Genomic DNA, 26,560 nt, shown 5'->3' on the forward strand with positions numbered 1-26,560 from the left:
ACTTATCAGATTGTTTGTATAAAGTATAACAAACATATAAGTTCCACAAGGTGATGTTTCTTAGAATCAAACATGTAAATTATTTATTTAAGTACAACAAAGAAACCATCTGCGCATTCGTTAATGCACACAATTTGCTTTTAAAGATTTACTGTGGTTTCATCAATATTCGTTGAATACCAATTTTTGTTTATTTCGTTGTTGAGTTGATCCATGAAATTAAATGTTCATTGAAATACATATTCTTTTAACATTTTATATTGAAGGGGTCATTGGCCACGAATTTACGTATCATTGAAACTGTGATTTTCACTTTATCCACGAAAATTGATACCCTTGAATATTAATGAAACCACAGTACTTTATATATGGGCATTTTTTACAATGTTGATTGAGATTAATCTTAAATTCCTTTTTTGATTAGTACTTACCTACAACCTGTAGCGCGAGTCTCTGTATGGGTATGCACCCAACTGTGGGCCATTCTATTCAGAAACGCCAGCAAATAAGAATTTTAAGTCAACTTATATATCTTATGTATTTATATTTTTTGTGTGTAAGTAAGAAACCATTAATATTACTTTTTTTCTTCTAAATTTGAGCTGACGTTAATTGATATTCAGACTTTAGCTTCCATAATTAATTTAGACATCTATTCATGGTTTGTAAGAGTAATAAGAGTGTAAACTTAGTTTTTAGTTTAAATCTAAAGATTGGTCACATTTAAACTTAGATAAATTTAGGTAGATAAATTTTGTTGAACTGTCTGAAGAGATGACATGGCTGAAAGAGCTAGCAGTAAACAATTTATTTAGTTTGGTCTGTCGCATTCTGTTTTAACTTTTTAATTATATATATACAAAGGAGACAGAGTTGTTGTAATGAATAAAGCATATTATGAAGGTAAAATATTAGATATGCTAAATAACCAACATGTTGAAGAAAACCAGGAGAAAAGAACTCTGTCAAAAAAAAGCAATTTGTGAATGAAAATTTATCAAATATCACTACCAAGGGAAGAGACTATCTTATCAATTTTGATGTCCGAGAAAGTCAATTCTACAGATTACTAAAAGTGCATAAATCATTACAAATAAAAAATGCTGTAGAAACCCAGACTGGAGAATATATTTGCTGCCTAAATCCAGAAGACCTCTCTTTTAGACCTATTGTAGGAGGACCTAATTCACCACCCAAAGATTAAGTCATTTGATTGATATTCTACTAAAACCCTACTTTGAAAAAGTTCCCAGTTTTATAAAAGATAATGTGAATTTTTTAAACCAATTACCAGAAAGTGTTAAACATACTGCAAAACTTGTATCATTTGACATGGTCAGTTTATATTCTAATATACCAACAGAGCTTGAAATAACAGCGGTGAGCTAATGGATCAACAAGCATCCTGAAATTCTATAAGAGCGGTTTATAAAAAAAAAATTATAATCGAAGGATTACATATAATACTTCAGAACAACACCTTTGCGTTCGGAAAAAATCATTATTTACAAGTGAAAGGTACAGCAATGGGGACTAAGGTGGCACCAACATACGCCACTCTAACTCTTGAATACCTTGAAGAAAAGCTAAACGAACAAATACTTTTACTTTCAATTTTACAAGAAGAAGCCAGATCTATTAAATCTAGTTGGAAACGATTTTTAGACGATTGCTTTATTTTCTGGAATTATAGTGACGAAAATTCAGAGATATTTCATCAACTTTTGAACAACCTTGATCCCAACATCAAATTTTACTTTAGAAAGTAGTGACACAAAATTACCATTTTCGGACGTTCTGGTCATAAAGAAGAATTCAAAACTTTTTACTGATATATACTACAAAACAACCGACACACATCAATATCTTCATTTTAATTTGTGTCACCCTCATCATCCAAAAACTGCTATTCCATATAATTTAGTTCGACGTATATATTATTCCATTTGTACATACCTTTAAGCCAAGAAATATGAACATTACGCCAATAATTCATCGGTTAAATTATATCCTCATCAACGACCAATCGACGAAAATATTTTTCAAAGATGTGAACTTCATTTACAGCACATATCAGCCTAAAAATCTAAAACGAATATTGTGCACTTCCCATTTTGATAACAAACACACAGTAACTAAGTGTAAAACCCACGATGCAGGACATGTGACCATATTACAGAGGGATCTAAGTACGACTTCAGCGGAAAAGAATTCATCGTAAAGACGGACATGTTGTGTGGCACTAAGAATGTTTATATGCAATAACATGTCCAGGCTGCAACGAGTACTATAGTGCCGAAACGACCAATCCACCCGTGTGCGTGTGCATAAACAATATATAAACACCCCGGGCTATTGACAGATACCGTTTAGTGATCATTTGTAAATTTGCAGCAATAAACAAAAAAATTCCGTTTTACAAACTGTTCATTGACAGTAATGTTCAAAGACGAGAAAAAGAAAAACATTTCATCCGTATTTTTAAACCCAAATTGAACTGTTATAATCATGTATTGAATTGTATATTATCTACTATGTTGCATATTTTTTCCCGCTAAATCTAGCTATGACGTCATAATAGACATTGTCGTTCAACGTTCAATTTTTTTGATGTCACGTTACTATGTTACCATTATATAGCTTCGAAGATTTTTTTGATGTCACGTTACTATGTTACCATTATATAGCTTCTGAAGATTTTAAAATGAAAGCGCTTAAGCTATATTGAACGTTTTTCGGGTTTTCCTTCTTACTTTTTATCTATCTATCTCTCTATCGATCGATCTATCGATCGATCGATCTATCTATATATGCGGTTGATTATGATTTAATCGAACTTTACATATTATTGAGGCATAAGTTTGTTTCAATTTGTACTTTCTGTTTGCGTGATGACTGTTATATATGCATGAATCGAGAATTTGTCATTCTATGCACGGATACCAACTAATTAAAAAACAAAGTTATCGTATTTTTAGTCCTTTTATATTTTGGTATGTAGACAGCTACACTTTTAAGTGACCAATATACACCTTAGAGGACGTGTCCAGGACATGTCATTTAGATTGTTTGGTTCATATCTCTGCAGCAAAGAGAAAACTAGTTTAAGAGTTAAAATGACACAAACACAACAGTGCAATAAGTACACGAAAGTGTAGTTGAAGCCCTGCAAAATAAAAAAAGGTAAAAAAAAACCAAACTATTCTTTTCCGAACATTTACGTTCACATTTCGTTTTTCTTGTTGCGACAAACAAATAAAGGTGTAAGACCCTGTGCATATTAACTAGAGTTTTGATACATGTAACTTAAAGCTAATGTTAACTTTGTTCTCGATATACAAAAATAAGTGCACGGGATATATTGTCACACGTAGTGTTGAAATGTGTTCTGTTCATTTACTTCAGTGGTCTGTTTAAACATTTGAGTTTGTTAAAAATCATTGAAATTTCTACACGTAACCTAAGTGCAACTTTGAAAAAAAAACCCATGGCTATACAGAACTCTTTAATGCAACCCCTGACTCCGCTGGACTTTCTATATACACACTATAGACATTCGACCCTTGTTTAACACAATGCCACTTTCCTTATCCATATATTGGGTTTTCTTGGTCAAAACCTTCTACATGTACCAACATCGGGGACATGAACTGGTGAGCTTCTTTGAGGTTGTTCAATGGTAACTCATAACTCATTCAAATGACCACTATTTTTGCTGTTCAGAAGGAAAACTCAGAACTTTGCAGGAAAGTACCTAAAAATGAACAGTCGTGGCAAATACGTTCACGTTGCCGGAGTAACCGAAAATAGGACCGACACGGACGACGTCATGCTGGACTTCGCCAGCACATTTGAGATCCCTATCAAAAGAAGAGAAACTGTTGTCTCACACTGAAAAGGCCCTAAAGACAAAAACATGCCGAGACAATTAAATGCCTGTATCACTAATTATAATCTATAGCTATGTCATGTCATGCTAAAATCCAGGAAAACCCTGACGAAAATCGAGGGAATGGTGATAAAAACCCAAACCAACCGTTCCTACAATAAAGCATATTTAAAATGAATCGTTCAAAACCGTGGATACAAAGAATATTGCACAAAACTCTTACAAACCTGTTGTACAAATCGTCATCCTCCCCGCCCCAGCCATAAAAGATATTAGAAAATCCGTTGATTGCTTCAAATTGTTCTTTAGTCACGGCTGTCACACCACCAAAATTGGTGAGGTATGGTAATCTGAATATCACATTCAAACCATTTCACATTCAAGATTAATAATTCAACAAAAATAATTTTAGAGATAAAAGTACTTCTATCATCATTATAATTACTTAATCAGTCTCTTACTTATAATTGAATTTGTCAATTGCAACAGATAAATGTTTCGGATGGTCAGCAGGACAGGTGTAAATGTTAAAATCATTTTCTGGAAGTAAATCCACGTCATGAAGCATAAAACAGTCGTAGTAAGAGTCATTGGAGGCTTCCTTAAATCCAATGTTGAACAAAATACCTCGGTTGAATTTTAGTTCTTTTGTCTAGAAATGAAAACAAATGGTGGATTAATAACTGACATTAAGCCTTGTGAGAGAAATTGTATAATAGAAGACACATACATACATGGATGTACATGTATGACATGCGTGTAAGACCCTCTTGTTTATTTTCAGTTTCTTTTTATTATTACGGTCTTCCGTCTTCAGCGGAAGACCCTTCTATTATTCTATTGTTTCTATCTCACTCTTTAGGGTCTTCCGTCTTCAGTGGAAGACCCTTCTATTATTCTATTGTTTCTTTCTCATTTTTTATTAGGGTCTTTCGTCCTTAGCGGAAGACCCTACTATTATTAGGGTCTTCCGTTTTCAACGGAAGACCCTCTTGTTATTCTATTGTTTCTTTTTCATTATTATTAAGGTCTTCCGTTTCCAACGGAAGACCTTCTTGTTATTGCTTTGTTTCTGTTTCCCTTATTGAGGTCTTCCGTTTCCAACGGAAGACCTTATTGTTTTCGTTAGGTTCCTTTTGACCTATTATTTTTCTTGTTTTTTTTCCTGCACCAAATTTTTTAAAACCAGATATTTCAAAAACGATTCGACGGATTTTCTCGAAAATTTCACACGTAGAAGAAAGTAACTATAGCTATGCATACGTATCTTTTCGAATATGACGTCACTTCCGTTCGCCAACGTCGTTAAGTTTACTGTTTTTAAAAATGCATTTTGTCCAGCGAATATTTAAATAATGGTTGAAGATAGAAACTTGAAATTTTCAGCGATGATAGATCTATCTTTAGAAGGATGCCCTTAGGTTAAATAGTTATCTTCCGTCACTTCCGGTCGTCACCGGAAGAAAAGACAAAAAATCGATTTTTTCAACTTTTTTCTTTTTTGATATTTTTCTGTAGGGTTGATAGTGACTTTTTCACTGATTCAGAATATGTAATTTGTTTTAAAATCGATCAAGGCATTCATGAGAAACTAAGCGTCAAAGTTCTGAAGCGAGAGTCTGAGTAGCTCAATCGATAGAGTCGTGGACATGGCCCAGGCGACCCAGGTTCAAGCCTCGAGTGCTGCAAATTTTTTTTTACTATTTTTCGCTTAGGTCTACGATTTTATCTTTGAATTAATAAGTTTGATCTAATCTATTAAAAAATCGGACGGAAGACCCATTCGTTGCTCGCAACGAGATCGTGTCTAGTTATTATTCTTTTTTTTTTTCTTACGCATTTTTGTGCACGCGAGTTCTCGGGAACAGCTCGGCTGATTTTAATGAAACTTTCAGAACTAACACATATTGATCTGAACCTTATTGGAAATTTTTTATATTGATGACGTCATTTCCGTTTTAGAGATATTGACGTTTTTACGATTTTTAGAGGGTCGGCTTGTCCGGTGATTTTCTCCTAAACGAAAATAGATATTTGATTCAAATTTTCAGGGTTTATAGACCTATGTTTGTGGATATGACAGAAGCATTTTCATTGTTCTGTGAAAAAAAACACCGAAGCTCGCCTGAGCTTAAAAATTGAGATAAAAAGCGTCATGATTTTTTTGTGGTTTTCTTTGGATATATTTTTTCTAAAAAGTATTTTGTTAAGACTTATAGAACAAAAAAACTTTAAAAAGTCAAGAACTTTCATTTGACATTAGTGAAAATGTGCTGGCCCTTTAAATTAAGGGCCGACAGGGCTCTAAAGTATTCTAATAATATCTTTTTAATGTGAAATATTTTGTAATACTTTATAGAAGCAATTATGTTCATCGTAACGTTATGTACCTATACATGACAGTTGTTTACTCCTTTGTTACGTATTCAGGGATTTTAAGGGGCCAGCAGTCCGAAATTTTGATCTTATATATCTGAAAGTGGATAGAAATTTTGAAAAGCAATGTTGAACAAAAGATGCTCCAAATAATATCGTTAACAGTTTGCAATCCGGTCCCTAAAAGGAATTATAGGGTCGGTCCTTAAAACGATCTCTTCCAGACATCTCGAGAACGGTACATAATTTCTACATACTTGTTGAACAAAATGTGTTTAAAATGACAAGAGCTTTCTTTTTATATCACGAAAAAGGGGCTGGCTATTCAAATTAGGAGCCGATAGAGTTCTAAGGTCTTTTAATCATAACTTTTAATCGTGAGATATTTTGTAATACATTACGTAAGCAATTATGTTAATCGAAATGTTATGTACCTATACATGAAAATTGTTTACTCCTATGTTATGTAATAAGGGATTTTAAGGGGTCAAAAGTCCAAATTTATCATCAACGTCCCAAAATTAAAAAAAAAGCAATTCTAAGGAGCAATATTGAACAAAATACGCTAAAAAATGTGATTAACAATCTGCAACCAAAACGTGTTTGTTATCCGTTCCCATGATCTCTTCCAGATAAATCAAGAACGGTTACAAATTTCTAAACTTTTTACACAAAATGTATCGAAATCAAAAGACCTCTTATTTGATATGAAATAAAATTAGGGTTCCAACGGGGTGTATAATCCTTCATCCATCGCTCTTTTAGATCACATCTGCATTACCTGATATGTTTCGTTGATGAAGATAAAAGGCAAGGTCATTTCCTCTTCTAAAAATCGGACGGAAGACCTCCTCGTTGCTCGCAACGAGATCGTGTCTAGTTATTTTTCTTTTTCTTTATTTTTCTGACTTTTTCAAAGCTTAATATCTCAAAAAGTTTTCAACAGATTTACATGAAACTTTCAGGGATTATGAAGCATTATTGTGCCTCAAAGTTTTAAAATTTTCAACTACAACGTCACTTCCGTTTTTACGTTACGTCAATTTTTAAATTTTAAACAAGTAATTTTGTCCAGGGCGTTTTTCAAAAACGGTTCAAGATAAAGACTTGGAATTTTCTGTGTTGAAGCAATGATCGTTTTTATTTGGAGACAAGACTGGAAATTAGTTTCCGTCACTTCCGGTCTAAACCGGAAGTGTGTTAAAATGATGCATTACAGAGGTTAAAAATTGATTTTTCCGGAAATTTTGATTCCGCGTCCTTGGTTTAAAAAATAGCGTAATGTTCAAAGTAAAATTAACTCGTACCAAAAATAATCGCTAAGTCGTACTTGAACACATTCGGATTTTTTTGTTAAGTCGTTCTTGAAATCAGAAAGGTTTCTGTTAAGTCGTACGTAAAATCATTCCTATTTTGTTAAGACGTACCAGGAATAATTCGATTTTTTTCATCTTTTTTTTTTTAGTTACTCTTGTTATTGGTTTAAGGGCTCTGCTTCATACAGGAACTTCCAGCTTTACTTCCGATATTAACGGAAGACCCACTCGTTGCTTTGCAACGAGCTTTGCTCTAGTTATTAGGGTCTTCCGTTTTCAACGGAAGACCCTCTTGTTATTCTTCGGTTTCTTTTTATTATTATTATACTTTTTCTTTTTTTTTCTGACTCTTTCTCGGCTTTATAACTCAAAAAGTTTCCAACCGATTTTGATGAAATTTTCAGAGATTATGTGAAACTATTATCCCTCAAAGATGTTAAAGTTTTTTTAACAACGTCACTTCCGTTTGAACGAAACGTCATTTTTAAAATTTTCAAAAAGTCATTTTGTCCGCGGCGTTTCTCAAAAATGCTTTAAGATAGAGGCTTGAAATTTTCAATGGTTATGATTTGGTCGATTTACCTCTGTAATAAGGCTCGAAATAAAAATCTGTCACTTCCGGTCGAAACTGTAAGTGAAACAAATTTTTCGAAAAAATGAATTTTCTGATCAAATCAAAAACGAATATGTGTTTTGTAGAGCTTATTAAGCTGATTCTTACACTGAAAGCCGTTTTAAAATCGGACGATGCATTACAGAGATATCGGTGTTTAAAAATTGATTTTTCCGGAAATTTTGATTCCGCGTCCTTGGTTTAAAAAATAGCATAATGTTTATCGTAAAGTTAACTCGTACCAAAAATAATTGTTAAGTCGTACTTGAACACATTCGGATTTTTTTTGTTAAGTCGTTGTTTAATTCAGGAAGGTTTTTGTTAAGTCGTACTTAAAATCATTCGGATTTTGTTAAGTCGTACCAGGAATAATTCGATTTTTTCATATTTTTATTTTAGTTACTCTTGCTATTGGTTCAAGAGATTTGCTTCTTACAGGAACTTCCAGCTTTACTTCGGACATTAACGGAAGACCCACTCGTTGCTTTGCAACGAGCTTTGCTCTAGTTATTATTCTTTTTTCTTTTTTTTTTCTGACTCCTTTTCGGCTTTATAACTCAAAAAGTTTACAACCGATTTTAATGAAATTTTCAGAGATTATGTGCAACTATAATACCTCAATGTTTGTGAAGTTTCTTAGAAAAAGTCACTTCTGTTTTTACGTAACGTCATTTTTAAAATTTTCAAAAAGTGATTTTGTGCGCGGCGTTTCTCCGAAAAGCTTTAAGATAGAGGCTTGAAATTTTTAATGGTTATGAGTTGGTCGATTTACCTCTGTAATAAGGCTGGAAATATGATTCGGTCACTTCCGGTCGAAACCGGAAGTGAAACAAATTTTTCGAAAAAATGAATTTTCTGATCAAATTAAAAATGAATAAGTGTTTTGTAGAACTTTTTAAGCTGAATCTAACACTGAAAGCCGTTTTAAAATCGGACGATGCATTACAGAGATATCGGGGTTTAAAAATTGATTTTTCCGGAAATTTTGATTCCGCGTCCTTGGTTTAAAAAATAGCATAAATTTAAAAGTTAAATTAACTCGAACCAAAAATAATTGTTAAGTCGTACTTCAACACATTCGGATTTTTTTTGTTAATTCGTTCTTGAGATCGAAAAGGTTTTTGTTAATTCATACTCAGAATCATTCTTATTTTGTTAAGTCGTACCAAGAATTATTCGATTTTTGTTCTTTTCGTTTTAGGTGATCTTGTTATAGGTTTAAGAACTTTGCTTCTTACAGGAACATAAAGCTTTACTTTCGACATTAAAGGAAGACCCACTCGTTGCTTTGCATTGAGCTTTGCTCTAGTTATTATTATACTTTTTCTTTTTTTTCTGGCTCCTTTTTTGCTTCATAACTCAAAAAGTATTTAACTGATTTCAATGAAACTTCCAGAGAATTTAGCAAGTTAACGTCCCTCAAAGATGATAAAGTTTTAAAGACAACGTCACGTCCGTTTTGGCGTTACGTCATTTTTAAAATTTTAAAAAAGTCATTTTGTCCGGGAGTTTTCTCAAAAACGCTTTAAGATAGAGGCTTGAAATTTTCAATGCTTATGATTTGGTCACTTTACCTCTGTAATAAAGCTATATAATAAAAATCTGTCACTTCCGGTCGAAACTGGAAGCGAATCAAATTTTTTGATCAAACAAAAAACGTATACGGACTTTGAAGAGCTTTTTAAGCTGAATCTAATGCTGAAAACCGTTTAAAATTCGGAGGATGCATTACAGAGATATCGGGGTTTAAAAACTGATTTTCCCGGAAATTTTGATGCCGCGTTCTTGGTTTCAAAAATAGTGCAAAATTCACACTGAAAGTAACTTCTACTGTAACAATTCGTACTGATCATAAAACTTTATAAAAAACATAAAATTATATGCATATTGTATAGTTTGCAAAGCTAAATACAAAACTTAAATTCGTTTTAAAATCGGATACTGCATTACAGAGATATTGGGGTTTAAATATTGATTTTTCCGGAAATTTTGATTCCGCGTCCTTGGTTTAAAAAATAGTGCAAACTTCCCACTGAAAGTAACTCCCGCTGAAAAGATTTCGTACAGGTCATAAAACCGATCTCGTTTTTTATATAGTTAATCAGAGTGTTTATCGAAACGATTTCCTTACTTCGATCGATAATTACGTTGTTAGTTTTTATTGGTCTTATTAGTTTTAATCGAAATAATTATCGTACGGTTCCCCATGTCACGTCGCCATGTTTTGACCGCGAACAACAGCTGATAGCGGTGTGTCAGAAGAATGGCCTGCAAGACCGCGATAGTGGAAATTTCAGCTCAACTAACGTGTGACAGATTAATATGTTTTACGGTGTGACCGTTGGGGCGAGCGCAGAAGGAGTCACACATCTGTCATCATTGTTAAATGCAACCCCTGGACTTAAGGATGATGTTTACTCAGAATGAAAAAAAAATCCACTGATGATAATGAAAAACCATCTATTATGTGTTATAGACCTTTGCTTGTATTGTTATTTTTCACTTGCAGAAAAGTAGGTCAATGACCTACTTTTTGAGTTAATGGCCATTTAATATTTATTGAAAATTCAAGAAAAATCCCATAAAATTTTACACTACGATTGAGATTTTCTTAATTATAAAAATATTACAAATAATTAAACACTTTAAAAAATAAGATACAGTTTACGAATGGTAGTGGCAGTAAATAAGTACACAACACTAAGATTTCGGCATCAATTTATAAAAATAATGCAGTCCGAATTTCCTCTATCAGTTTTCAAATCCCTACCCATTTTTGATTCAATTTAAAAAAAAAATTGAATGATGATAATACAAAAACATTTATGAGGTTGAACTACTTATATTGACCTTATTCTGTTGGCATAAAATTTATATGAGGTCAATGATCAAAATTTTGAGATATGATGTCTTTTATCGTTTTTAAGCATTTTTCAATATTATTATTATTTGTGCCATAAGATTATTTTAATGAATAAGTGAGGTAAAACCAACGGAAAATATGCAAAATTATGTAGACTTAAATATAAAATCCTTACATTAAATATTAGACTACTGCCAAAAAACTTTTAGCAGAAAACGAAATCTGCAAAATTTAGTCCGAATTTCCTCTGTTTGGCTAAAAGTCAATTTTTGTTTGAGCATAATTCCATAGTAAAGTAAAACTATTGAATTTTTTGTCAATAATAATTCATTTCATAAATACCTTTTGTGTTTAGAACAAATTTTTCTCATTACATTGAACTTTTTCACAATTGGAATTTGAGAACTCAAACCCTGAGTAAATAACACCCTTAACCAAACCAAAAAACTTTGGCTTTGTCTCGAAAACGTTTACCACCGCAAGGAACCGGAAGATATCAAACTTTTATTCCAATGGTCCCTTCCTAGGTTTATACACTTAAACCAAAAACTACCACTGAACATTAATAAAATGTTAAACAGACTAATTAAAATATTTTGATAAACACAAAGCCGGTTTTTTTTTTAATCTCTTCTTTACCTTTTAATAATGATCATTAAAATCAATAAATTGTGTGTCTGTGTTATTTCTCATTTTGTTCCTTGTTGTTACCGGTGTTTTAGTTTTCCTCTGTGACATCAATTTTGTTTTTAATCTGGTCTTTTTAATTTTTGTACGCTATATTAGCGTTGTAGACATGTGTGCCCTCCCCCTTTTTTTAGTGTGTGATATCCAATATTATTGAAAGGTTTGACACATATGCAACTATAACAAATACATGTAGATATTTTAACAGTTTAATTTTTTTCTTTTATTTATTCATTACAAAATGACGTGGCTACACGTAGATCTAATAATGATTAGAGTTTTCTTTTTTATCACCTACCTAACGTATACAATGATTGGATCAATATGACAATAAATTTAGCATGGAACGTGCATGTGTATTTACTGAGCAAAAAAAAAAATCATCAAAACAAAACTAATCAGCCAAAGAGTCACCGTTAATAGTGAGCGCAGTATCAGTATTAACGGTGACTCCCATCGTCGCAAGCCACGGTTTTTGTGTCCATTATATTTTGTGGAAATAGAATGGACACAAAACCCGTGGCTTGAGACGATGGGTGACTCCCTACTGTGTACTTCCTACACGTTACATTCAGTACAGATGCTTGATCCACCTCTAAATGTATCGCGGGAATATAAAACGCGAGATCACTGTGACGTCATACTTAACTTTTTGCGCTCGACAGTTTTCGTAAATTGTCGGACAAATTCGGGGAAGGAAATGACGTCATAGGTACAGTTTTTTACGTAGGCATATGTGTTGTTTACTTTAATATTTTTAAAAGGATTTTTTATTGTTAAATGAAAATGATGTATGCGATTTACAGGTAAGAATTTTCCTTAGAAACGCTTCCTGTTCCGCCAAGTTGCTATGCACCGCAAAGGATCACTGGGATAGTAGAACGTTTTCACGCGGGTCCACAAAATTTTCTTTGAACAATGTGCAGATTTCAACTCGAATTTCCTCCGTTCGTACACGTTGTCTATGGAGCTCGCTACGCGAGCGGCGCTTCGCGCCGCCTCGCTGCGCTCGCTATAAAGGTATGTTTCAATACAGGATATGTCGTATTGACTTTTTCTTTTCAAAGTGTTTGTGCACTTTTCAATCTAATCCGACATTCCTCTGACTCTAACCTCCGCTTTTGACGTGCGCAAAAATATAAAAGCGGGCATTTGAATCTGAGAAATCTCGGGATATTATCTGTCCAATGTATTTTCACGTGTATGTTTTGCACACTACTCTTTTGAATTTCTATTTATTATTATGTATATGTATGTCTTATTTTGTATTGAACAACACACCACACACTGTAAAACAGTGCAATTAAAAGGGGTGGGGGTCCAAAGGCACACAAGAGTAGAATGTTGTAATTAGAGTGCATGTTTGCATGATGATAACTTTACCCTAAATATTTGAATATAGCAGATCTTTACCATATCACCTCCACTTAATTGAATTAAAGAACTCAGACAGGCTTGTGCTTAATTAAATAAATATATTTGACATGGTAAATATTCAGTCTAATTAAAATTAGAACTTTTGTCTGGCTCGCCGTTATATATGATTATCGCCTGTGAAAGAGCATGTAAAACAGAGTGCAAGATGAAAAGAACTTAAGTTCAGATTTTAGGTTAATGTTCCCTGATATCTATAAAACATTCTTCTCAAGATTTGATTATTTCACATGACAGAACATTGTAAATTCTTTGAGATTAGTTTATCTTTTATATATATTGAATTTTATTGATTCATTTTAGGTAAACTTTACATGCAGAACACATCTACATTGTAAACAATTTTTACAGTAAGACAAATGTATGTAATAATTTTTACTACATGTGCCTCAGATCTCTCTCCCTCCCTCTCTCTCTCTCTCTCTCTCTCTCTCTCTCTCTCTCTCTCTCTCTCTCTCTCTCTCTCTCTCTCTCTCTCTCTCTCTCTCTCTCTCTCTCATGCTTTTAATCTTGGCAAAGCATCACAGAGCAACATCATTTTGTGCATATCTCTATCTAGGAAAAGAAATCAACAATGCTTTAAATTTCAAAATGAGCATGTATTATCGTGCAATCCCTCATTTTTTCATTGTGCAACGAAAATCCAAAGCTTTGTAAAATTGTTTATGGAATTTTATACCTACTAAACATAATATTGTTTTTAAAACCTGTCATTAATAAGAAAAGAGAAAAAAATCCTCGCTAAATTTATTTGCAAGTAGAATTCATTTTAAAAAAATGGTATAGCAGAAAATTATACTTTGAGGCTGTTCGGATGAAATACTGTAAGTCGTTTTAATTCCACGGTGTTAAATTTCATGATTTTTACAAAAGTATCAATTGCAATGGTTTTAATTTCACACTGCTTAAAAATTCAATTGATCAGAATAGAAGCATTTAAATTTCATAATACATGTATTTGGTTAAAGTGTTCAAACTAATGCTTCTTAGGAAAATCAAAAAATAGGGGGAGGGAATACATGTAAGGGTATTTCTAAGTGATGTGATGCTTTTGTCATGATAATATCATGTATATCATATGTATGTAGTTTTGAATAAGGTTTCTTATTAAGGGAGGTTGAACAACAGTTGACCTCTAAAAGATTGGGTAAAGATGCTTTATTAATGGAGAGCCCTATGAATCTGTGTTAAATAGAAGAAAGTGGAAATGCTGGGTTCACTTAAATGGCCATATTTTTCTTAATCCTTAATGGAACTGGCAAAATGAGGTATACTTTTTCTCAGAATAGCGTAAGCTTTGTAAGTTTAAGACAAGATGACTTTTCAGAGAATGTTAGTGTAAGTTTCAAGACTACATGGTATTTTCAGATTTCACATTGAACTGTAATTTTGAGTGGATTTTGTACCAAAAGTAGTCTATTTTGGGGAAAATGGATGATTTTGTTGGTTAGATATGTCATTACATGATTTATTAGCTATAATACATGTATACAAGGGAAGTAAATCCCTTTTAAATGTGTAGAATGACCACCACTAGAGTAAATTGGCTTAAAAAGTAGGTATTTCCTATCCTGATGACAATTGATAGGCTTAAGTTAATTACCGAGATAAGAATTAATACTGCACAGTAAAAGAGTTTTGATCAATTGAATTATTTAAATTATAAATTTGTAGCAATTTTGCTGTCTGATTTCATGAAATAACATTAAGCAACCTGACTTATATAACTCAATTTTTTAAAACAGCATATTTTTCTTTCAAATAAAATTCACATGTAGACAAATGCAGTTATCAAAGTATTAATACAATATGTCAAAAAACTCAAGTTTTTGCTCCTTCCTATCTAAAAGTGATATTTTAGATATATTTACAGAATTCAAAAAGCCACCCCCTCTTTCCAATTGTCTCCATTACCATTACATGTTGGATATGTAAATGTACATTTGACCTTGAAATAACATCTGCTATAATAATTACTCTCGAAATGATCAAGAAACAACAAATTTTTACCCTTTTATTGTATATATGCATCAAAAATGTAGGAAAACATGTAAAATTTGAACACTTATCATGGAATTCTCATGCGTCCCAAGGTACCCGGTTGTGTTTGAATTTCATTTTAATTAAGAGCAGACATCACACTTGTAGGTCTTACTATTTTAGCAAAGTTAAAAGGAGACTAGAAACCAGAATAAATAAGATATTCACTAAAAATGATTATATGCTTACTGTTTCATGAAAACAAGAAATCACATGTATGGCGGCATGTCTTTTTGTGAAAAAAATGTTACATTTCATCCATTTATCAAGAAAAGATCAATTTTCAATATCAGTGATGGTTGTTTTTAAATATGTGTGAGAAATGACTCAAGGGAATTGCCACAAGTTTCATAATATTAGGTTAAAGTGTTCAAACTAATGCTTCTTAGGAAAATCAAAAAATAGGGGGAGGGTATACATGTAAGGGTATTTCTAAGTGATGTGATGCTTTTGTCATGATAACATCATGTATATGTATGTAGTTTTGAATAAGGTTTCTTATTTAGGGAGGTGTAACATCAGTTGACCTCTATAAGATTGGGTTAAGATGCTTTATTTAAGGAGAGCCCTATGAATCTGTGTTAAATAGAAGAAAGTGGAAATGCTGGGTTCACTTAAATGGCCATATTTTTCTTAATCCTTAATGGAATTGGCAAAATGAGGTATACTTTTTCTCAGAATAGCATAAGCTTTGTAAGTTTAAGACAAGATGACTTTTCAGAGAAGGTTAGTGTAAGTTAAAGGTAGCAAGGGACAATTTCGGATAAAGTACCTGTCAATATTTTTGTTAAATTGAGAGTTGCTGTACTTGAAGGCTTATGAGTGTTGCTAAAATTCATGAAATGATTTTTAATGATTATCATTTGTTAGAGGGTTGTCTCTTGTTGAAATTGATATTCAATATGTAGGCCCCATATGTTAGGTACATGAGATTCAGAAGTGAAATGCGAAACCTGCGGCTATGACTGTTGTGTTGACTTTAGACAGTGAAAATGCAAGTTACAGATGGGAGGGTAAATAACACGAAAAGTAGGTGGATGGGGCATTATAAACTATACACCGGTAAGTTTCTGACATGTGATGGAGCAACATGCACATGGTACAGAAGGTCAACCCTTTGCAGGGAATTGGCTGGGGGAGGTCTAAAAAGCTGAAAAATCATGAAAAATTAACAAAAATATGGAAGGGTCAAAATCTCATAAAAACCAGTATGTAGAAAATTTTACAGGTTTTGACTAGTAATTTTCTTCAGATGAGTGAATTTAAGGTATTTGTGGTGAATGGGAACTGAGGAAATTCTAGTTACAGGGTTCCGAAGACACACGTCCCCAGGCTACAATGAAATGTATCAAAAAAACTGTCCTGTGCCATCTAATGTCACGTATTGGGATATTTCATACTTATTACACTGCATGGTCAGTGTATTTTTTTTTCAGAAATACTATGCATATGTTAATGTAAACACACCAATTATTAGTTCCGGTACATGTATTAACACAGCTTATTAATTTTTTTAATTTCAGCTATACCCCTGCGAGATGATCATGAACAATTCATGATTTTCCCTTGAATGATTCATGAATTATATTCATGAAATGTTCATGAACAGTTCATGAGGATCCCATGAACTTATTATTGGACATTTTAAAATCATGAATTTTTGTTCATGAAAAAATGTTGATGAATATTCATGAATATAATTTTTCATGAATAATTCATGAACAGTTATATTCATGAAGCTTCATCATTTGATGAATGTCCAATAATAAGTTCATCGGATCTTCATGAACTGTTCATGAATAAGTTTAATGAATCTTCATGAACTGTTCATGAATATCATTATGAATTTTATTCATGAATAATTCATAAATAAAATTCATAAACTATTCATGAAAATTCTTACCTTCTACATTTTGTATATAAAAAAGTAAAATCTCCAAAAAAAAACAGATATAAAATACTTTATTATAATAAATTGAAGAATAATGAGACAATTTCTTAAGTATCACATAATTGTTATGTACTGACTATCACTTTAAATAATCAGCAAGTTTAATAAAGTTGTTTTAAAAAACAACAGGAAATGATATCAATACTAACTCATTAGCTTTAAAGGAATGTTACAATATTAGAATTGACATATACCAATATGCAATGATTTGAAATATAAGCGACATTAGAATATGATTACTAGATGATAACTATCAATATGTTCTTTATGAAATCTTCCTTTGTTGCATCTTCCTTGCCTCTGCTCATGTTGATTTCACTTGTATTCCATATATTGCAATGTGCATAGCAGCATTTACTGCATGGTAGGTAAAATGCTCAATCCTTTAAATGATTATTTTCTACAAACCCAGAGTGTCTTGGTGACAGCACTTCTTGGTGGCAATTCTTCAGGCTTCACATATCGCCCCTTCGGTGGCAGAAGAGTTGTTAACCTCTGTACTGTACAAAAATAATATGACAAATAGCAGTAATTTTTAATCATGACATGTCGTTTAAAACATTTGGAACATTAACTAATCATTCAATCATCTCATTTAATTCTTATTTCAAATATTTTTATCAAATGATAATGCTGAAATTGCACTAGAGCTTAAGAATGAGAGTGCCTACCCTAGAAAAAGTGATATCGCAGAAAAATAAAACAACTCAAGATGAAACAAGATGAAAAATTCAGGAGAAAACATAAATAGGCATTATGCCTGCTGTTCAATCCATTTCAATGTATCTATATACTCGAATAAAATACTTCTTTAATTTGTTACGATGAAACTATAACTGTTTTCAAATTTGTAAATGATACTGGCCATTCTATTAGGAATTATCAATTACTTGCAATAGCATTTATTTATTACTTACTGAAATTTATGTTCAATGATCACTATCTTTAGGGCTGTCCAATATTCTGGTTTCACTGCATAATTCTAGAGTAAAAAAAAATTGTATTAACTCAAATGACATCAGCATATAACTTTACCTTGTAATTGCACCGATTTAGGTATTTCAAATGTGTAATTTATTATCAATTATGTAGTTAAAACTTATAAGTTAGTCAAAAAAGAATTTCACTACAAATTAAAAACCTCCATTTTGAAATGTTTGAAAAAATGAACAAAACTTAATCTTACGTTTTGACTCCCTCATAAAAGTTATTTCAATATACATGTATACATACTATATTACCTTTAATACCATTACTTTGAACTACATCTGCTGCATTATCTTCTTGCATGTTCCATGCTTAATTAATCCATCGCTCATGTTGAAGATCCGTCTGCTTTCATTCAAAACGCGTAATCACTGGGCGGAAGTGACGTAATATAATCAAAACAACTCGCTGACTGTGTATTCTGAGACTCTTTCATTTAGTTAAATGATTTTTTTAACATATGTTAATTAATAATAATCAAAAAATATCTTTAAATGAAACTAATTATAAAATGCTTAAGTTTTCATTATTATATTTTCAGAGATTGAAGAAACGTACGATTTAATATCGTTCGGTTTACACAAGTTGTGTCTGTTAAACTTCAACCCCCTTCGTTTTGAACCCTCAAGGTTTTGGAACTTAAAAAATAATTTACACTCAATTAAATATTCTTTCATACTTTATTTCTATGATTTGCATTAATGTTTTAAAGTAATATTTTCATTATTGCTTATCATTAAGTTAATTGACAAATTGAAGTTCAGTGTGTTTTTGTAACGGAGGCGAATCGACATGACACCTCATAAACAATGGCGGACTCCTCGAAACTCGGGATGTAGTAACGGTAGTTGTCTGAGTTTAAACAGCTATTCATAAATGAATTGTTGGAAGTTCTCAACGGAATATTTACATAACGGATTTGTAACTTCTTAGAATGAATCGCTTTCAAATGTGTACAACAGTAATGCCTTTTACAAAGAAACCACAAAGGTTCTAAACTCGACGGGGTCCAAATTTCAACCGAATGTGCTCGGAACATTTTCTCTGTCGTTCTCCCAGGAACAGACGCACTTCGTCTTGTGTGTATTTATGCTTCTATGATAGACTGACTACCTACCACGTCTTTAATAAACTTGATATACAATGAACTTCAAACAAGTTGGAATTCAACGTATACTAAATCTTTTTTCCAAAGAAATATGCAAAGTTTTAAATTATTTCACTTTTTCAGTTTAGTTTACAAGATTTTTAAAAACATAAAACAGCCATAATGTATCATCTGCAAAGACTGATTATTCAGTAATAAATTATGTCATTTTTAAAAAAAAATATTAATTGAAATATGAAGAAATTAAGCGTCAAATTTAGGATCTAGTAATGACCATTTGATCATGATGTCTGAGACCTTCGCTGTTGTCAATGAATTCACGTTTCTTAGAATTGAATAAATAAAGTAACTATAATATATCAGATCTTTCTTTTTCAAAATTAAAGATGCCACATTTATATCGGTATTTGCATGAATATTCATGAATGTTCATGAAGACTGTGTTTTAATATTAATATTTTTAAAAATGTATAATTTTTAAAAAAAAGGATAGTGTTCTGAATACTAGAGTCCTATGTTATTTATAAAAGTACTTCAAATTAATTATATATTTCGTAAATTAAAACTTCATGAAAATTCATGAATGTTCAATACCTAGAACTAATTTGAATACCAGGTATTTCCTGTATTCTTGTATATTCATAATTTGTTCATGAATTACATTTTAAGAATATATTCATGAATAAAATTCATGAACCACCTTTATGAACCAGTTATGAACCAGTCATGAATACATCATGAAACTTCATGAACGGTTCATTAAAGTTATTAAAATCATGAATTTCATCTCGCAGGGGTTGGTGGCCACATGGTTTTTACCTGTTGATTCTTTTCAGCTCTTGAGGTTAACCTGTCACCTCTACCCACATGCATATTCCTTAATGTGTTCTACAGACTATTTACCAGCAATTCAAATTAAATCGGATAATTCATGAACAGTTACTGTAATGGAACTTTAAGAAAGCATCATGCCTTGTTGTGGTCTGTGTTTGATAAGAAATTATAACAAACAAAATTATGGCTGTTTAAAGTAATTTACAATTGTTAGCTGTGAAAAATTGTTTTCAATAAAAGTATGCAATTATGTTTCCTTTATTTTGTTGTTAGCTTACCTGAGCCAAAGGCTCAAGTGAGCTTTTCTGATCACAATTTGTCGTTGTCGTTGTTGTAAACTTTTCATATTTTCATCTTCTCAAGAACCACTGGGCAGATTTCAACCAAATTTGGCACTAAGCACCACCACTAGGTGAAGGGGATTCAAGTTGTTTAAATGAAGGGCCACGCCCTCTTTAAAGGGGAGGTAATTGAGAATTATTGAAAATTTATTGGTATTTTTCAAAAATCTTCTTCTCAAAAACTATTCGGCCTGAAAAGCTTAAACTTGTGTGGAGGCATCCTCAAGTAGTGTAGATTCAAGTTTGTTCAAATCATGGTCCCCGGGGGTAGGGAGGGGCCACAAGAGGGGGATCAATTTTTACTTAGGAATATATAGAGAAAATCTTTGAAAATGTTCTCAAAAACTATTAGGCCAGAAAAGCTCAAATTAAAGTGGAAGCATCCTCAGGTAGTGTAGATTCAAGTTTGTTCAAATCATAGTCCCAGGTGGTATGGTGGGGTCACAATGGGGGAATGGATTTTTACATAGGAATATATAGAGAAAATCTTTAAAAATATTTTTCTCATAAACTAATCAGCCAGGAAAGCTGAAACTTACATGTATGTGGAAGCATCCTCAGGTAGTGTAGATACAAAGTTGTGAAAATCATGACCCCGGGGATATGTTTGGGCCACAATGGATGGGGAGGGGGGGGGGTCAAAGTTTAACATAGGAATATATAGAGTAAATATTTAAAAATCTTCTTCTCAGAAACGAATCAGCCAGATGATTCTTTATAATTGTTAAGACTTTGGCCCCAGGACAGTTCTTTGGCCTCACAAGAAGGTTCAGAGTTTGATGTAGGTTTATATCCCATATATAAACTATTGTTAAGGATCTTTTTGAGAACTGCAATACTCAACATGCGATATGACTATAAAATCAATATAAAATCATCCTTTTAGAAAAGGAACTAATGATTATAAACATAAGAATATTTAGGGGGTAAAATGGATTTTATTTATACAGGATCTACATGTATTATTGTACATTGTCCAGGTAGTTTGCATTGTGACCCCATTTAGCTGATTTTATCATACCTATTGTTCCTCAGGTGAGCGATGTGGCCCATTTGTCTCTTGTTTTAGTTTTTATTGTTTTTCAATATTAAAAATTAAACATATGTAACATACGGTAATTTTCATGATGAGTACAAAACTAAAATCCGTTTTTAAATCGGACGATGCATAACAGATATCAGGGTTTAAAAATTAATTTTTAGAAATTTTGATTCTGCGTTTTTGGTTTCAAAAATAGCGTAAAGTTCAAACTCATACCAAAAATAATTCGAATTTTGTTAAGTACTTTGACACCTTCGGAATTATTTTTTTGTTAAGTCGTTCTTAGAATCGTTAAGGTTTTTGTTAATTCGTACATAGTACCATTCGTATTTATTTTTATCTTTTACTTTAAGTTGCTCTTGTTATTGATTTTAACACTCTGCTTCTTGCAGGAACATCAAGCTTTACTCTTGACATTAACGGAAGACCCACTCGTTGCTTTGCAACGAGCTTTACTCTAGTTCTATTGTTTCTTTTTTTTAAGGTTTCTTTTAAGGGTCTTCCGTCCTCGGTGGAAGACCCTTCTATTATTCTATTGTTTCTTTTTAGGGTCTTCCGTTTCCAACGGAAGACCTTCTTGTTTTTCTTCGGTTTCTTTTTATTTTTAATTTCTTTTTTATTTTTTTTCTGACTCATTCTCGGCTTTATATCTCAAAAAGTTTTCATCTGATTTCATTGAAATTTTCAGAGCTTTTGTAAAGTAACCGTGCCTCAACAATGTCAATGGTTCAGCATTTACGTCACTTCCGTTCATATTTGGCGGCCATTTTCAATTTTTTAAAAAGTGATTTTGTCCAGAAGAAATCTCCGTAAACTTTAAAGATATCGCTTTGAAATTTTTACTGATGATAGATGTATCAATTCTGTAATGTACTGGGGGGTTTAAAATTTTATTCATCAATTTTGCTCAAAACTGGAAGTTGTTCCAATTTTTGGAAATTTTAATTTTTTTTTAACAAAATTCTACAATACTCCAGTATTATAGAATTTGCCATGGTGAATTCAAATCTGAAATCTGTTTTAAAATCGGACGATGCAATGCAGAGATATTTGGGATTAAAAATCGATTTTTTTGGAAATTTTGATTTCGCTTTCTAGGTTTAAAAAATAGCATAAAGTACAAAGTGAAATTAACTCTTACCAAAAATAATTCGATTTTTGGTAAGTCTTACTTTTACATGTTCGGATTTTTTTGTTAAGTCGTTCTTGAAATCGTAAAGGCTTTTGTTAATTCGTACTCAGAACAATTCGGATTTTGTTAAGTCGTACCAAGAATTATTCAATTTTTTAATTTTTTTTTTGTTTAAGTTACCATTGTTATTGGTATAAGAACTCTACCCCTTACATAAACCTCTAGCTTTACTTTCGACATTAACGGAAGACCCACTCGTTGCTTTGCAACAAGCTTTGCTCTAGTTCATTTTTTAATTTATTTTTTTTATTACCGATTTTGTGCAGGCGATTTCTCCGAGATGGCTTGCCCGATTTCAGTCAAGTTTTCAGGGATGATGCCTCGTCATCTAAAGTTTGTACCGCCGAAAGTTTTTTTTAAAACATTTACTTCCGGTCGGAATTAAATCAAAATAACACATCTGCAAAAGATGTTTGTTCTAATCTCGCCGGAGCCAAGAATTGTCCTGTCTCTCCTTTTCTCCAATTTTTTGATTTTCTGACAAACATATTCATCACAAAGGGGTTGTTGGAATGTAGTAAAAATTGAAAAACAATCTTTCATTTAGATAAAGACACAAGACCCTACTGTTATTCCATTGTTTTCTTTTTCAGGTCTTTTTGTTATTAGGGTTATTATTAAAATTTTCTGCACGCAATTGCTTGAAAACCTTTTGACCGTTATCAATCATTTTTTCACAGATTATTGATTGTCATCTAAACTTCATAAATTATTTTCTTTTTTGTGTCGTCACTTCCGGTACCGATTTATCGGCTATTTTGTATTTTTTTTAAGACCTATTTTTTGCAGAGCTGATCTCAGAAACTATCAGATCTGACTATTAAATTTTCAGGATAGGTAGTCAATAGTTTGAAGTTGTGCACTATTATGTTGTTTTACGCTAGTGGCGCCATTTCTTGGAGCTCGCCTCGGCACGAAAATTGGGTACGAATTTTCATTCAAAATTGTCATACTTTTGATCTGTATCTTCTTATCAGTTGATATTTTGTTAAGATATATATAACAAAAATAGTAGATTATCAAAAGGTCTTTCCAAGAAAAACAAGAAAGAGGGGCTGGTCCCTTTTTTTAGGGGCCAAGCGACTCGTAAACTCTATTACAAATAACTTAAAAATGATAAAGATTTTGAAATGCATTATAGATGCAAAGTTGTTGATCGCAACAATATCTATAAGAAAAAATCATTGCCACGCCCATTTATTACGTAATTAGGAATTTTAAGGGGCCAAAGTACTTAAACTTTGACGATATATATTTAGATAAGTAGACATATTTTGTTAGACATCATAGAAGAGAAAATATTTGCATTAACGGTTTAAATTGATTTCACTTAACAAACACCAACGTCTGTCCCCATAAGGGATCTTCAGGGATGGCCTTTAAAATATTAAATCATTTCTATCTCAAAAATGAACAACAATTTTAGATTTGCGTAAGAACAAAACATATTAGAATTCTAAAGACCTTTTCAAAGAAATCATGAAAAAGGGGCTGGCTAATTTAATTAGGGGCCAAGACACTCGTAAACTCTATTACAAATTACTTAAAAACAATAAAGAATTTGAAATGCATTATAGAAGCAAAGTTGTTGATTGAATTGATTGTTGGTTGATTGAAACAATAACTATCAGAAAAAAATCTTTGCCACCCCATTTATTACGTAATTATAGATTTTTTGGTGCAAAAGTACCTAAATTTGGACGCAATATATCTAGAGAAGTAGACATATTTTGTTACACATCATAGAAGAGAAAATATTTGCATAAAGAGTTTAAATCGATTTCACTTATCAAAACACCAACGTCTGCTGTCAAGAGATCTACAAGGCTGGCCCCTAAAATATTCAATCATTTGTATCTCAAAAATGAACAACAATTTAAGATGGGTGTAAGAACAAAAAATGTTAGAATCTTAAAGACAATTTCAAAGACATAATGAAAAAGGGGCTGGCCCCTTTTCTTAGGGGCCAAGACACTCGTAAACTCTACTACAAATAACTAAAAAACAATAAAGATATTGTAATGCATTATAGAAGAAAAGTTGTTGATCGTAACAATATCTATCAGAAAAATCATTGCCACGCCCATTTATTACGTAATAAGGGAATTTTAGGGGCCAAAGTACTTTGAAGCAATATTTCTAGAAAAGGAGACATATTTTGTTAAGCATTGTAGAAGAGAAAATGTTTGCATTGATGGTTTTAATCGATTCTATTACTCAAAGCACCAATGTCTGTCCCGATAAGGGATCTACAAGGCTGGCACCTAAAATATTTCATCATGTGTATCTTAAAAATGAACAACAATTTTAGATGGTTGTAATAACAAAAAATCTTAGTATTCGTGTGACCTTTTGAAAGACCCAAGAAAAAGGGCTGACCATTTAAATTAGGGGCCAAGAGACTCGTAAAAATGCTTACACATACCTTAAAAAAACGATCAAGATTTTGTAAAACATTATAAAAGCAAAGTTGTTGATTGTAACAATATTAGTTTGTAGAACTCATTGCCACACCCATTGATGACGTAATTAGGGATTTTAGGGGACTAAAATCTTAATTTTTAAATGTGCTGTATGTGAAAAAGCAAAACACATTGTCAAGCATTTGAAAGGATATTGACAATCGTATACATTATCTGAAAGGGAGGGGTCGAGTGCAAATTCTAAAATTTCATTGATATTTTAATGGAATCGTATAAAAAATTGAACGGAAGACCTACTCGTTACTCGTAACGAGATCGTATCTAGTTTACTTGTCTCATCATTAAGGTCTTCCGTTTCCAATGACAGATCTTATTGTTGTCGTACTGTTTATTAATAAGATCTTCTCTTTCCAACGAAAGACCTTATTCTTTTCTTAACGTTTCTTATTAAGGTTTTCCGTTTTATTGTTTTCGTACTGTTTCTTATTTTTTCCCACAAATTTTGTGCACGCAATTTCTCAGAAAATATTCGGCCGATTTCGACCATTTTTTCACAAATGATTGCCAGAGGTCATAGTTCTAGACATTTTTGAAATCGTCACCATCGGTACCGAGTTATGGTCGATTTTCTATTTTTTTACGATATATTTTGTGCAGAGCTGATTTCAGAAGATATCAGTGTTATGAATACAAAAGATTCAGGAGAGGTAGACTAGAATTGAAAGTTGTGCACTATCATGTTGTCTAACGCCAGTGGCGCTATCACTTGGTGTTTGCCCGTGTGCGAAAAATAGTGAGGAATTTTGAAATTTTCCCCACCTTTTTTTTGAAAGATTTCTCAGAGATGGCTAAATAGATTTTTTAAAAATTTGCAGGGAAAATTGAACATGATATCTCAAAGTTTTTGTTTCATTTTTTTTTTTCAAACTTCGTTTCTTGTCGTCCGTTTCCTGTCCCTCGACAAAAAGCTTGTGACGTCAGGATAAAAAAAAATGATAAGAACTGGAGCATTCAGGCTTTGTAGGATGTATTATAGACCAATAGTTGTAGATGTCTTTAACCTATTTTGTTTTGTTCGCCAAAACTTTCCGTCATTACCACAAGTAATTAAAAAAAATATTTTTTTTTTTCGCATTTAATATGTTTCATATAGAACTGAAATTAAAGTAATGATCCTTGCATATGTTTTGTATCCGATGTTAAATAAAAACAAAAAATTCTACTTCCGACGAGATATCTCAATAGCTTTCCTTTTAACAAATTTGATAACAGTAAGCGATTGAAACACGAGCCTTTTATGAATGATAGACATTTGATTGAAAAATCGTTTAACGGGTTTTAATTTTGTCAACCATCAATTCCAGTACTAATTGGAATGGTTTTAAAAATTCATATTTTTTTTAAGGTTTAACCGACTTTCTTGGGTGTTTCATATAGCCTGACAAACAGTGATATACACTAGGA

General features: G+C 32.2%; 1 protein-coding gene across 1 annotated transcript in view; it reads right to left on the bottom strand.

Annotated features, from left to right (window-relative positions):
- LOC128158707 (beta-1,4-N-acetylgalactosaminyltransferase bre-4-like) overlaps positions 1–26,560 on the bottom strand; it is an 80,708-nt gene that overhangs the window by 42,594 nt on the left and 11,554 nt on the right. The window contains exons 3-4 of the mRNA XM_052821649.1: positions 4,351–4,541; positions 4,117–4,239 (exon numbers count right to left, since the gene is read on the bottom strand). Coding sequence (XP_052677609.1) covers positions 4,117–4,239; positions 4,351–4,541 — 314 coding nt within the window. The remainder of the gene's footprint in view (positions 1–4,116; positions 4,240–4,350; positions 4,542–26,560) is intronic.

This window comes from Crassostrea angulata, chromosome 8 (assembly GCF_025612915.1).
Source record: "Crassostrea angulata isolate pt1a10 chromosome 8, ASM2561291v2, whole genome shotgun sequence".
Taxonomy (NCBI): Eukaryota; Metazoa; Mollusca; class Bivalvia; order Ostreida; family Ostreidae; genus Magallana; species Magallana angulata.